Here is a 16007-nt window from a genome sequence, read left to right on the forward strand (position 1 = left end):
GAAATAGGTCAACACATTGGATAAATTATATACCAACCTTGAGTGTCTACAAAAGTCCATGTAAACTATTTTCATTCTACTAGTATTATTTTTTTTAAAAATTAGTACAGAGCATACCATTTAAGTTTTTCATAGAGATTTATTTCGGTTGGAAGTTGCAAACATAACTGTATATTAAATATACGGTGTCAAGAAAAAAATGTGAATGAGAATGTTAATATTTTCCTACACTAAAAATATATTTCCAATAGGTAACATCACAATGTTTAGGAAAGAGGGTCCTGTTGGTTTATCTATGCTGTCCCATTCTCTAAGTCAAACTATAAAAAATATTTTACAGCCAGCCCTTATCATTCACATATGTATCAAGCTTTCTTTTAAACTCACTCCAATTTACTGCCCCCCAAAACATCAAAAGACAACCCATTCCACAAACAAACCATGCTATTTGAAAAATAAAATTATCTTAGTTGAAGACAGCTTTTACCATGTTTAAATCTATATTTGTGTCCCCTAGTTCTATGATTCTCACTGTCAGATATGAAAAATGTTGATGCTTCAACATTATAAATTCATTTTAAAATCTTAAACACTTCAATCACATCCAATCTAACTCTTCTTTCTTCAAGAGAAAAAAAATTTTAAGGATCTTAATCTATCCTCATATGACAGACCCTTCCATCCCAGGTACCATTTTAGTAACCTGCAACTAAACCCTTTCCACCAATTCAATGTCTTTCCCTTAGGTAAGAAGCCCAAGGCTGAATGCAATACTCCAATTGTGGCCTAATCAGCGACTTAGACAATGAAATAACATCTCTAGACTTGTATTATTATGTGGTAGCCAATGTATTAAGCACACAATTTAGCATGTCACAAGGATTTTCTTTTAAAATAAAGGAATAAAACACAGATAATATAAATATTTAAGTTACAATATAATTCATAGTGGTAATTTCATTAAAACAAATTCATATTAAGGTGGTTTAATTAATTTTTGAATGTAACTAAGTAACATGCACAGAAGGGGTTCAAAAATGATTGCTGTAACCAAGGGGTTAAGCAGATGGGGAGATTGATCTAAAATTACTTAGATAAGCACCATTCAAAAACCTCTGAAGAGCAACCATGAAGTGTGCCACGTCTATGTAAAGGAAACACACCTGTGGAAGACCACACCACATCTGAACCAGGTATACTCTACATCCAAGTGGAATCAACTGGTGTTGTGTTGCAAGTAAAGGACAAAACAAGTGATTCATTTAGGTACTTCCACTGTTGTGTTGTGACCATGAAACCTATTTATAAAAAAGCAGTCTGTTCTGATACAAGCAGGCTAGAAAATGTTAAAAGATGGTCACTTTACTCGTGTTAGTTCATGAGTGTATCATCTGCTACAAACATGCTACTGCTAGACAAAATCTGCAAGTGATCTTGTAAAAACTCCATCTCAATGGCCCAAATTTTGGTTATCAGTATACAAGGACAGACACTGCTCACTATCTAGCAGGTTCTATAACATGTGAAGTAAGCCTTGAAAAAAATTAAACACATCAAAGATATATCAAAAATGTTTACAATCGAAAGATGATATCCACTTGAACAGAAAACTGCCACATGGCACAAGTAGCATGATACAAAGGTGTGAGGGAGTAGTCCACATGTTGGTCTGGATAATCTCTTCTAAAAAACAACAGAAATGAGCAGCCAAGGACATTGGAAGGTAACAGATCAGATGGGATGATACACAGAACAACAGGCAAGATTCAAGAAATAGGGAGGAATATCCAATATTGAAAACCTGATGAACCCAACCAGTAAGGAGAATATCATGAGAAATGGACAGAGTCCAATTGATAAACAAAGAGGAGCAAGAGTCATGGAAAGGTTGATTGATTGATTGATTTAGTGTTTTATGGCACAAAGCAGCTAGGCTATCTGCGCCAAACGTCCGGTTAAAAGGTAAAAATAATTAAATGTAGTAAAATACAGAAAAGGAAATGAAGGTAAAACAAAACATCATTGAAAAACAGAAAAAAGCATAAAACCAATGTTGACACCTAGTCTACAATGGTCAGAGAGAAAGCAGAGTAAAACAAGTTGTAAAGTACTGACTCTAGCAAAATGGTAATGATCATAACCTGCCTGGAAGACTAACAGGTAAGTTCAAGAACCACCGTCAGTCACCTGAAGTTGGTCTTTCCAGTCCTGATTCCGGGTTATGTGTTATAGCAGCAATTCTCAAAATGTAAAATAATAGAAGTTTTAAAAGACATATAGCAAAATCCTAATAATGAGTAGCCAAATGTCCAGTAAAAAGGTAAAAGTAAAATAAATGTAGTAAAATATGTAAAAGTAAACGAAGGTAAAAACAAAACAGCAATTAAAAACAGAAAATTGCATAAAACCAATGTTGACATCTAATCTATAAAGTTGTAAAGAACTTCTGTAGCAGAATGGTAATGATCATAACCTGCCAGGATGACTAACAGGCAAGTACCAGAACCACCGTCAGTCACTTGAAGTTGGTCTTTCCAGTCCTGGTTCTGGGTTATGTGTCATTATGGCCAGTACCAAAGGGTAAAGCAATAAAAGTTTGAAAGACATGCAGCAAAATTGGAATAACAACTCGCCAGGACGACTAACAGGTAGTTCAAATAGCAGCGTTAGTCACTTGAAGTTGGCCTATCCAGTCCTGGTGTCGAGTTATTTAATGTTCTGGCCATTTTTCAACGTCAAATTGAATGATAGAGAATGAAACTGTGAAAAGGGAACCACAATTAAAAAGGTGTAATGAATAAATATCAAACACTAAAATGAGGATAAAAAGATTAATGGCCATTACAAAACTAAAAACTTTATCAAGGTGGACAGTGTCACCATCACCAATAACACTGTTCAATGTTACAGACAAACTCTGGGAAAAACATTTTTAAAATATTGCCGTCGTTGAGAATCGTAACGAGGGCAAAAAAGTAAAATGTGGCTCATAGTGATTTGAGTGTTACACAAACTACACACTGGCGCATCAGTTCCAGATAAAAGAAAACAATGAGTTAAAAAACTGTGACCAATGCGTAGTATAGTTAGAACAACTTCCTCTTCTGAACCGTACGGAACCTAGATGGCCAAAGCCCAATATAGGGTTTTATTTGAAAAAGCTTTTTGTCGCGTTGCTCATTCCAAGTGGACTGTCAGCTGGCACGGGAGCACAGTTAATGAGAAATGGGCCAGTCGGTTTTGAATATCAGCGAGAACAGGGTGTGAGCCAACGTGTAGCGATTCCAGGGCCAGTATAGAACTAAGCGAGTCGGTATAAATAGTACAGTTGGAGTACTGCTTAGCTTCAATATGATCCAGGGCAAGAGATATGGCATACAGTTCAGCAGTGAACACAGAAGCTGTAGAGGGTATTCTGAGCGCAACCACCGAAAAGCAGCAAACCATAGCAGAGCCCACTGAATTACCTGATGTGGAACTATCTGTATAAATGGGAACGGAATGATTGTTTGAAAGATGTTCATTAAATAAATGACGGTACTCCCAATCTGGAGTATCTACCTTTTTGAGATGACTGAGAGAAAGGTCATACTTGGGGGCTGTAATAAGCCATGGTGGGATGGGCTGACCTGTGGAATCGGCAATGTTATCCAAGGACAGACCCAAGTCATCTAATTGCGCCTGGATGCGAAGGCCAAACGGAGCAATGGCAGATCGTCTCTTCCGAAAAAGTACAGCCCACCAAGGAAGGAAAACACATCCCCAGGTGGGATGCTTCTGTAAGGAACGAAGTTTCGAATAATATAGTAAAGATAGTTCCAAATGGCGAAGGTGCAGAGAAGGTTCATAAGATTCAACATATAAGCTTTGAACTGGAGATGTGAGGAAAGCCCCAGTGCAGAGTCAAAGTCCTTGGTGATGAATGGGGTCTAGCATCTTTAAGGCCGAGGGTCTGGCAGAGCCATATACTATTGATCCATAGTCGAGTTTTGATTGAATAAGAGCACGATATACCTTTAACATAGAACATCGATCTGCTCCCCAACTGGTAGTAGAGAGGACACAGAGGATGTTCAGTGCCCGTAGCTGCTTTAAGTGTGGTATAAAGGTCAGCTTATGGTGAAAGATAAGCCCCAAGAACGTAGTCTCAGGGACCACAGGCAGCAAAACTTCACCGATATGAAGTTCAGGATCAGGGTGAATACCCCATTGGCGGCAAAAGAGCATGCAAATGGTTTTAGAGAGAGAGAAATTAAAGCCGTTCGCCATAGTCCACTTCAGTACATGATTGAGGGCAGTTTGTAGTTGCCACTCAATATATCTCATGTTTGACGATTGACATGAGATATGAAAGTCGTCGACATACAGCCCATTCGCAATAGTGAGAGGGAGTTGTTCAGTGATGGCATTTATCTTTATACTGAAAAGTGTGACACTCAAAACACAGCCCTGAGGGACTCCAAGTTCCTGCACAAAAGAACGGGAAAGTGTCGAACCCACACGAACTTGGAATCTCCTGTCCATTTAAAATTTTTTAATAAACATGGGTAAATGGCCACGTAACCCATATGTATGGATGTCTCGCAAAACGCCATACCTCCATGTTGTGTCATAAGCCTTCTCTGATTGACGTTTCAAGTCAAATTAGGTGGTCTGTGGTGGAGTGCTGTCGTCGGAACCCACACTGGGAGGCTGTTTGATTCGAGGAACCAAACAAGATGAGCATTAACCATCCTTTCTAAGGTCTTACAAAGACAGCTCGTCAAAGCAATTGGACGGTAGTTTGAAGGAATCTTGGGATCTTTCCCTGGCTTAGAGAAAGGTAAAATAATAGCCTGGCACCAGGCATCAGGAAAAAACATTCTCCTGCCAGATCCGGTTAAAGACATCAAGAGAAGCAGGAGACAGATAACGCAGCATGTCATAGTGTACATCATCAGGTCCAACAGATGTACTGCCAGACCGATGAAGGGCCATTTTCAGTTCCACCAGTGTAAAGGAATAATTATAGTCAAAGAGACAGTCAGTTCGAAAGGAAAGAGGTGATCGCTCTGCCCGAGTCTTGATGGCCAGGAAGGTGGAGGAACAAACAGAAGTGCTAGATACCCGGCAAAAGCTTTCACCTTGAGTGTTAGCGATGCTCCGGACATTAGTCACCTCCTGACCATCAGAGAGTAAGATCGAGAGGGGGACAGAATTGTAGTGCCCATTAACCTTTCGAATCCTGTCCCATATGATCTTGGCACTGGTGGTAGAAGATATGCTGGTTGTGAACTTAATCCAAGATTCCTTCTGGCTTTGACGTCTTACCCACCTAGCATGTGCACAGGCCCATTGGAAAGCAACCCCGGTTTGAAAGTGTGGGATATCTACGAAAAGTATTCCAGGCCCGCTTTTGAGCCTTCCGTGCTAAGTGGCAAGCAGGATTCCACCATGGACGAGGATATCGTCGAAAACGTGTTGAGGGTTTAGGAATACACTGAGCAGCTGCATGTGTAATACAGTTAGTTACCACTGCTACACAGTCGTCTATTGATGGCCGATTCACAATGGCAGGATCAAGTTCTGCGAAAGCAGTGAAAGTGTACCAGTCTGCCTGATTTAGCTTCCACCGGGGCACGCGGGTAGGGAGGCATTGACCATGGCCAGTCTCTCTCAAAATTATATGAAAATGATCACTGCCTAGCGGATAATTGTCAATCCTCCATGAAAAATGGGAGCAAACTGAGAGATCAATAGCAGTAAAGGACTGACTAGGTGCATGAAAATAAGTGGAAGAACCAGTATTGAAAAAAGAAAGATTGTGATCAGAGAGCATATGCTCTACAGAGCGAATCCTCCCATCAATAACATCACTTCCCCAGAGGGGATGATGTCCATTAAAGTCCCCAATGAGTAGAAAGGGAGACAGCAACTGTTCAACGAGACCATCAAGGTCTGATTGATCATATGTCTCTCCAGGGGACAGGTAGAGAGAACAAACAGTGATGGTATAACCCAAAAAAACATGGATGGCAACGGCCTCCAAGGGTGTGTTGAGTGACAAAGACAAAGTGGGCACATGCTGATCAACCAATAGTGCCACCCCTCCATGTATTTGCCCATCACACAGCCTGTCATTTCTGCACAGAGAAAACTGCCGAATGGTGACTGTATCAGCAGGTTTTAGAAATGTTTCTTTTAACTAAAGACATACAGGATGGTAGGAAGCAATCAGTGTTTGACATCATCCAGATTAGAACGTAAACCTTGACAGTTCCATTGTATCAAGGTGGCCATTTTTAATGACGGGTAGGCGAAGTGGCTGGAGAACCCTTCTGTTTACGACCACGTCTTTTTTTCCTTACTGTCTTTAGTAGGAGGAGGTCTATCAACCTCCATGGATCCTGCCCTGGGTTGATTGGGTAGGTCTTTGTTGATGGAAGGGGATTCCATTGACTGAGGATGCAAACGGATGATTGTTTTGCCTCCTGGGATAGGAGAAAAAGATGTATCAGAAGAAATGCCTGTATTTGATACTGAAGAATGTGAATCTTGAGGTTTGTTGGAATGTATGGGAGGAACAGATATTGGTGTGGAAGTCGATTCATCAACCTTTTTAACCATGAAGGTCAAAAGGCTTTTCATTTGTTTTGAAAACGATTCTCTTGGAGGCACAGAGAGATCTGTCTGCACTCCCACTGTAGTTGTGGAACGAAGTGCAGCAGCATATGTCCGAAATGGCGTGGCGGACAGCAATTTTTAAGCTAACTAATGTTATGAGTCGTTTTCAAATGCTGAACCATTGCAGTTGACATAATGTGGGTCAATGTCACATTCATAGGCATCGTGGTCCTTGCCACCGCAACGAGCACATGTCAGGGAACAATGACATGATGTCTTTGAGTGGCCGAACCTCTGACATTGGAAACATCGGAGAGGGTTTGGAATGTGTGGCCGTATCCTGCAAATTAGATAACCTGCCTTGATGGTGGCAGGTGGACGATGATGTAAATGTCAAAATGAAGGTATTTGTTGGCAGTGTAACTCCATCTTTGCGAGTGGAGATGCACCTCACTGCAGAAACTCCTTGAGTGGAGAGACCAGCGAGAATCTCTGACTTGGGGACATTCTTCAAATCCCTCTCAACAATAACTCCTCGTGATGAATTCAAGGTAGCATGAGGGGTAACCTCAATAGGTATATCCCTATTGCTGTTGAATTCAAGAGGAGTTCACTGTGGTGGGTTGTGAATGTTTTAACTAATATGTCTCCAGATCGAAGCTTCTTTACTTTGGAGAGCCAGCAAGACCCTCTAGTCCCTTCTGATTGAAAAAGGGGGACAATTGCTGCTTAGAGTCTTCAAGACGTGGTCGCTTACCTATTGACTGTTGTTTCACTATTTTATTTAAATTTTGTGAAGGAGGATCCATAGAAGAAAAGAAAAATTTCGGTACCCACTGACTCCACCCACCATGGTACCCTACGAGGGAACGCACTACAATGTCACGCAAGGACAATGCAGCAACGCCAGGGTTTCGTGAGCCATATATCCAATCACCAGCATCAGGCACAATGTCCACAACACCTGTTGAGAACTTCCAACACTGGTAATTGGTTGACTCCAGCCCAAGTGGAACAGCCGATTGACCCAAGGGGGGCCACTCAAAGGCTGCCCGTCTACAGGAATTCAAGGCCAAAGTGGTGTGTCAGGGTTGGACCCCCTCAACCACCAAGATCCTCTCCTCCCCTTCACGGGTTGCCACGCACAGCAAACACGTGGGTGGATGTTTAGATCCCAGAGAAGGTAACCTGACAGAACAGAACCTTCCCTGGAAGGTACTCTCACCACGTACAGGAATCCACACCGAGAGGTAATGGAAAGGTGCCAAGAATGACACATAACACAGTAAAATACAGGAGATAATCTAGATCAGAGAAGAAGTAAATATGGAGTATGGAAAGAATAAAAATAACTGAAGAGAAAACACACAACAAAATGAAAGAGAAATCACAAAGCTATCTTGTATCTTGCAGTGATTAAAAAGGATAGCCCCTGTCAAACAATCACTTAAAAATAGATATCCAAGGAAGTGGAGAATCCAGGCTGGATAGACTAACAACATAATTTCCATTTATGTTGATATAAAAAATGAACCATTGCCTGATGAGCAGGAAGGAGTACAAAAAGGTTAATGTGGAGACTCGATTCCTCTTGAAACCAATAGCCTGGGATGTCCTATGTAATTCAACATATCTGTGAAGACATGACCATCTGGACAGGAAGAAGAAATAGGTACTTCCATTGTTGTGTTGTTCTTGCCTAACCATCAAAGGAAGTCTGACTGAAGGTAAACAGAAAGGGATCTCTGTAACCCTAGAGGGTTTCTGATTAGAGACCAGTGAACTTGTGATACCCACTTCAAGGAGAGCATATGAGCATGACCTTGAGGGATAAGTGCTTCCAGTTATGCCCAAGTCCACATGAGAATGAGAGATAGAACCTCTCATGCAGTGACAGAAGGTGCTGATAGTGCCCTGTGAATTGATCAGCTTCTCTGAAGAGAAGTTGAGTGTGTGAAGAACACACTGTGAAGGATGGAACCAAAAGGAGCCAGTCATCGATAAAATGATAAACAGATGGTGGGTGAATTTAGAAAATGGCATGAAGGCTGAGCAATAAGCATCAGACAAGTTGAAAATGTCATAACCCAAAGCCCTGGACAGAAGGCCCATCTCATGGTCAGTCAGGCTTCCATGGTGAACTAAGGCATGTTAAGGAAGCAATTCGAATGGGAGATATAAATCATAGAATGCCTATCCCTATAAAAGAACCCTGGAAGCACAGAATAAACCTGAGAAGGACTTGAACCACTTCTTTGAGTGTCAGCATGAAATGGGGTTTTAAGAGAGAAAGGCAGATGGTGTTAGGTATAGGAAGGAAAGTCCTTCATGGAAAAGTGAAATGATCCAAGGGTCACTAGTAAAAATCTCCCACACTTCTAAGAAACGAGCAAACCTGGCTCCAGAAGACTTGAATCCATAGAGTAGTCACAGGTAATACTCACATTGTTCAGAGCATTGATAAACAGTAGTATGATGTGTAAATGTGGTGTGGGAAGCAGGAGAATGGACAATGGAAAAGGAGAAGATGACAAAAAGTGTGCAATCTGGATGATTCAATACAAGACTCCCAAGGTGTTTGGAAGCTCATCAAAGTTTATAGATCTTAAAAAAGATGCTGGTCAGAGATCTCACAGTGACGTCAGAGAGAAGTGCAAGTGTTAACAAAGCCTCTGGACAAGTTGCTGAGTAGGAGGATATGAGTTTCTGCAAAAAAATATTTTGGAGAACTGCAAAAAGCCTTAGTCAACAGGTGAATGGATGACAAATGATGGATGAGGTGTGAGGGAGAAATGAAGGCAAGCAAATTATGCTTGACAAAAATGCTCTTAAGTATCAGAGTCTGTACATCAAGGAAAAGAGGTGAGTCCATTTGTTGTCCATTGAAAACAACTTGCTGGAACGATATGCAAATGCATTAGCAATTGTAGTACATGTTAATATTAATCCTCACACATAACAATTCTGCAAAACATTCATCATGGACTTTAATATCAGGTGAAGGGAGAAACCAAAAACTCAAGACTTGGCGCTGCACTCAATAGCAAAAGAAAGAGGAAAAAATACACAACATACCTGAAATATAAAGTCTGAAAGTGGTTACTGAGGTCTAGTTTCTTCAACAGGTGCCTGCACAGTAAAGAAATGTGGGAGAGGGGGCTATCCAAGTTTGCATTATCCTGTTCGAAATCAACAGAAAATGGCAGAAATGCTTGTAGGTATGGAGATCCCCTGACTCATATGAAAGAAGCCTTCTCTTACCAAACTACAGCCCAAACTACCTCTGGCAATAATGCTGCATCTGCAACTACTGCCACAAGCTGTTGGACATCAGCACTGTTGGTAGCCATTGTAGATGTAATAGTAAGTTGTGAATTCAAAAATATTGACCAACATCTGTTAAATGAGTGAGAAGCAGACTTCACAATCAAAAACACAAATCAAATCTAACTCAATAGATTACAAACAATACTTTGAAATTGGAAAATCAGCACTAAATATATTTAAAATACAGTAAAGAAAACAAAAAAACTGAAACCAAGCACCAGGTCTTAACACTGTTGAGCCAAATCAAGAAGTGGCAATGGGATTCAACTGTATGGAGGGAATGTTCCACTTCTATTGTCACATGATAATTTGCATTCTCAAATGCAAGCAAAACCATGGGTATACTCATGGAAGTAAGCAGGAGTTCCAGGCTACTAGCAAGCAAACATTTACTTAGAGGGCAGTCAAACTGAGAGTAACTGTAACTGTAAAATGAGGTAAGTATTGGCTAGAACTGGTGATACTTGGTTGCCCATGCTTAGGCCATTTTTTATGACACAAGTTGAAACACAAGCAATTAATACAGCATAACATCCACCACTATATTGGTACAGATATGTACACGACACGAATGCAGGATTCACATCTACAGAACACACACTTAATTTTTTCAATCACATTAACTCTAAATGTCCCAACATTAACTTCACATGTAAACAGGAAGAAAGCAATCAAATATCATTTCTTAACCTCAAAATTACACGAACCGATACACAATTTAAAAAGTAATCCACCGAAAAATTACCCACACTGGACTATACATTCCTTGGGACTCAGCACATGAAACAAAACAAAAACTCAACATACTAAAAAACCAAATAAACATAGCCATAAAACTGTGCTCATCAGATAAAATTAACAACAAATTTGACAAAATAAAACAATACTTCATCAACATCAATAACTTTCTTCCACAAACCGTACAAAACATTATACACATACACCTAGACAAAAAGCAAAATCAACCAACAAAAGTAAATACATCCCACAAATTAAAAAATCATGAAACCACATACTACTGCATACCATATATTCCCTACATCAGCAGAAAAATAACCAACATTTGGCAAAAAACTAGTAACAAAATATGACATTCCAGTTAATAACAAATTTATTCCAAAACCAGGCATAAAATTAAGGTCTATACTATGTAAAAACTGCACTGACAAACATCACACCAACATTATTTATAAAATACAATGTGATAACTGCCACGACTTCTATATTGGAGAAACAAGTAGAAAAATGGAAACCAGATTCAAAGAACACAGAATGTCACCTTCATACATTTTCGAACACTGCATATCAAATAAACACAACATAACCATAGAAAACACCCAAATACTAAAGAAAGAAACAAATATAAACAAATTCAAAATTAAAGAAGCCTTACTTATACAACAACTCAAGCCCAAAATAAACCAATACAAAGGAATACCTTTATACCTATATTAATAAATATAATCAAACATCTAAGCATGCCCTCTACATTCGTACACTCAATTACACAACCCTCTTCAAACAAGTGGTCAGCTATCGGTCAGTTACCTCTTTCTTTCTTTGTGAACCTGACGATGACTGAAGAAGGTCGAAACGTTATTCGCTCCTTTACATAAAAAATTTTCTCAACCCATACCAGCCGTTTTTACACATATATTTTTCTCTTCGAGTGGGTTTTCTTGTCATCACAGATTTTATAATTTTAAGTTGTTCAAACAGACACTTTTAAACAACATATAAAGAGGTAAAGGAAATCATTGATTGTGTATCATGTAAAAGTCTCCTGCACAGAAAATTGTGATGCAGAGGGTCATCAAATATAACATGAGCGATGGTAACAGAAGGGACTTTAAGACCTAGGTATTCATCCCTATATTGTTATCATAGGTCATAAATAACCTGTTGTATAAATATCCCTCCCTACACTTACCAATTATTTGTTTATGGACACAATCATTTCATTCTTAGTAAAATGTTACACATTAAAAAATAAGAAAAAACATACTGTTAAAATATGCCATAGGCTCATCTTTGTATGTGAAATTTTTTTATTTTATTTTATCAGCATTTTATTATAATCTCTGTGATTTTATAAGAAAAATGATAATGTAAAAATCTGTGTATTTGTAATTACTAAATATCTACCTATGAACAAAAAGGGTCCTTTTCTCAGTTAATAGAAATTTAGAAAAAAATAATTTGTATCTCTAAGTTTTTTCAATAGAAAGATATCAAAGTTTGGTGGAAAATTTCTCTGTGCTTGTCCTTTGCAAACCTACCTTATAGCATACTGTATCTTTCATTTCTGAAAGTTTCCACTTTTCAATGAATAAAGTGAGTATAATAAACTTAATTTTAAAATATGAATTAGTTTTAAAAATCAAATGTCTATTTTTGTACTGAAAACATGACCTTATGCAAGTTTAAACTGAAAATGTTAGTTAATCCTTCGAAAAAACAAAAAACTTGATAGTTTCTTTGATTATCTGATAACATTCTTATTATTACACAAATTAAAGCAGTTTTAAAATAAAATCTGCATCAAAACAAATATATTTAAATGCAACATTATTTCCAGAATGGTTAACGTTAATATTAGGGTTAAAAATTAGGATCAACATCTAAATGTACTCTATGTTTATATGTGCATGTTAAACTATTACCAATACAAAAACCATACAAATAAAAATAGATATTTCTCAAATATATTAAACCTTCTTCCATAAAATTACAGCACTATGTAACCAAAAAATTTCCTCACTATTCTTTACCAATTACAATAATTATCAACATTAATATCAAACAACTGTTTACAGCTCTTGTGTAAAATAATTAACATCTTACTTTCAATAATACGTCGCATACGTTGCACATCCTGGTAGCTGTAAAAAAGTATACACCAAGATATTTCTCCATCTCGACCAGCACGTCCTGATTCCTGGTAAAACCCCTCTATCGACTTTGGGATAGAATAGTGAATGACAAATCGAACATCAGGTTTATCAATACCCATTCCAAAAGCTATGGTAGCACAGATAACCTGGAATAGTCATCTGTTTTAGTTACTAAGTTTGTTTGAAATAAAAAAAAAAGTGTTTGTCAAGAAGTAAATCTTATGCCTTCTCATAAACTTGTTTCACACAAGTCTTTTATGGAAGAATGAATAGCAAGATGAAATTCTCTTTAATATATCCATATAAAATGTAAAGGGCACATTAATGCCTAGTAATCATTTGTTTTTTTTTCTGTTTAACTAACTTTCACATAACACTAGTTTAACAGCTATTTAACAAGTTTAATTCAATTTAATATTAAGTTTCAATTAAGATGTAAAATTTAATTTTGTTCATAATGCATTGTGAATTATAATTGTTTTCTCTCTCTCTTTCTCAGTTCTCTGGACTAATGTTATAGAAAAGTCACTGTTGGTTTTGCCAAGAGAACAACATAGAATGTGGTAATTATGAGAAGGCCTTCTGTCCAGAAATAATGTCTAATAATTAATTTTTTTTTAACTTTTTGGAAAAAAACTATTTAAAACATTTGTGAAAACTGTTTTAGTATGAATCAAATAAAACAAGAATTCAAGGTACACCTGTTTACAAAATTGTGATATTTCTTTCAGAATCTCAAATGATGAACAGCATTTTATCACTATCTTACATTTCAAACATCTACAAATAATGTTTTCAAAATATTTAGTCTTCAACATTAAAAAAACTTTACCCTAAAAGCTGACTGTATTTTCAATACCTGACATTTGTCATTCAACCACATGTCTTGTATATTACTTCTGTTTCCATTTTCCAGTCCAGCATGATATGAAATAGCTTTGATCTTATTTTCAGATAATTTTTTAGCTACTTCATCACATTCTCGTCTAAAAAAAACAAATTTAAATTTCATATAAGTATTTCTCAACTATCAGTTTTATTATATTATAATTAGAGCCAGCTTAACATGCAACACTATGAAGTTTAAGATAAAATACTGAATTTTTTAATATTCATGAGGCTCATTTTGAAGGTTTGTGTCACCAGATTGAAATATCCTAAACCAAAGTTGTGCACTCATTAGTTGTGTCATTCCCAAATATATGATTGATATTACAAGCTGCTGTCACCACATTATGATGACACTTGAACTTGCACAATTATCTATTTTATTTATGGTGACAAAAATCAATATAAACATGATTTAGTTTCTAAAATTAGAAAAATAAAGTGAGCTTCAAATGAGCCAGACAATATACTATATAAGTCTGACAAATTTATGATAATCTTTTCTTTCAGCCATTAAGAATCAAGTTTCAAATCTGCACATTAAAATCTGTCACACTTCCTAAGCTATTTACAAGAGAAAAGCTCTTGTATCATTTGAAAGTTTCAGGGGTATTTTGTGAATGGAAATTGTACATTTTTAGACCCAAACACAATTTCGTTAGGAACCTTGAAAAACCGCAGTGGATTTTTCAGTATTATTATTGTAATTTGTAATTTTTTGTATTCCAAATTTCTTATATATAAAGTCAACAAAAATTATTATTTTTCCATCTCCACAAGAGAATTTGGATGGGACTTTGCAAGTATGGTTCACAAGTATAAACAAGAACTTTGAAGCATTATATACACGTTAAAATGGCTGGTATGGGTAGAGAACATCTAAGCACACCCTCTACATTTCTACACTCAATTACACAACTGCCTTCAAACATGTGGTAAGCTATTGGTCAGTTACCTCTTTCTTTCTTTGTGAACCAGATGAAGACTGAAGAAGGTTGAAACGTTGTTCGCTCCTCTACCTATACCAGCCATTTTTACATACATTTTCTCTATAAGTTGGTTTTCTTGTCACAGTTTATTTGTAGCATCATACATAATAGAGATCATTATTTCCCAACATACATTTACTACTTATTGTTCCATGTTTGAAGAAGAACTGACATTTAAGCATTTAGTGAAAATAATATTACTATAGACACACATGCACATATATATGTGACATGTGGTAGCTAAGTTTACTTACTTACAGGTAATACTTCACAAATTCCCAGTTCAACACCCAGTTCACTGGGGAATACTTTGTTTCTAAAGTTACAATCCAGAAGATTAAGCTAAGAATACTAGCTCAATGAAAAAAAAACATATTTACATTACTGTAGACTACATATTTATTGGTTACTGTTTAAGATGGTAATATAGGAAACAGTATATTTTTAAGCACGTACACACATTTACACCTATACTAACACTAAATGCCAACCATCCAGGAAGGTATCTAACATCCAAATACTTAAGTTTATTTCAGTGCACACAACAATGCACAGAGCCATATAAATATTTTCTCTCACTTTTATATAGTACTTTAGACAATTCTTGTTACAACCACTGTGCTGTAAAGAAACCAACAAATTCCACCCCAATTGACTAATTGGATTGGCCTGAACTTTCTACAAAGTCACAACATAAATATTTTAATACTTTAGCCAAATGACATTAAAATCATTATATAGTCAACATGTTGATAAATCCTACCCACTGTGTTTTGAAAGCAGGGAAAATTCTGGGAATTGTGCAACATAATTTCACAACATCAATAGCAAATAAGCTTAAGTAAGGAGCAGGAAATCATTGCTCTATATCTGGTAGGTTTCTACTTCTAATGCTAACAGTGGATAAATATAGAAAATGTGTGAAAAAATTATAAGAAATTCTCACGAATGTTGGAACTTAGTGATCCATACAGATAAAAGAATGTTACTCATTTTTTCTCCAGTTGTAAATTAGCTCCTAACAATAAACCAACTATATAAAACAAGTGTGAAAAGCTGACAACTGAAATCAATTTGAAACTTTGTGATCAGTATAACTAAGTGTACTATATATTTTATTTTGTACATGGTAAATTTTATTTTTGTTATACAACCTGGAAAATCAAGAAAAATGTATCAGTAGAGAAAATATCAGAAAGAGAATTATTAGATAATATAATGAAAGAAAAATAATAAAAAAATCCTTCATGCGGCATAGTAGCAAAAAACTTATTCATTACACTCTTCGATATCGTAACATGAGCTG

At 36.9% G+C, this 16007-nt stretch overlaps 1 protein-coding gene across 8 annotated transcripts in view; it reads right to left on the reverse strand.

Annotated features, from left to right (window-relative positions):
- Positions 1-16007, reverse strand: part of LOC143256667 (recQ-like DNA helicase BLM) — a 103905-nt gene that overhangs the window by 23241 nt on the left and 64657 nt on the right. For all 8 annotated transcript variants that reach the window (XM_076514224.1, XM_076514213.1, XM_076514203.1 and 5 more), the window contains 2 exons: positions 13684-13810; positions 12775-12970 (listed from right to left, as the gene is read on the reverse strand). In XM_076514224.1, the coding sequence (XP_076370339.1) occupies positions 12775-12970; positions 13684-13810 (323 nt within the window). The remainder of the gene's footprint in view (positions 1-12774; positions 12971-13683; positions 13811-16007) is intronic.

The sequence above is a fragment of the Tachypleus tridentatus genome, chromosome 1 (genome assembly GCF_004210375.1).
Source record: "Tachypleus tridentatus isolate NWPU-2018 chromosome 1, ASM421037v1, whole genome shotgun sequence".
Lineage (NCBI taxonomy): Eukaryota > Metazoa > Arthropoda > Merostomata > Xiphosura > Limulidae > Tachypleus > Tachypleus tridentatus.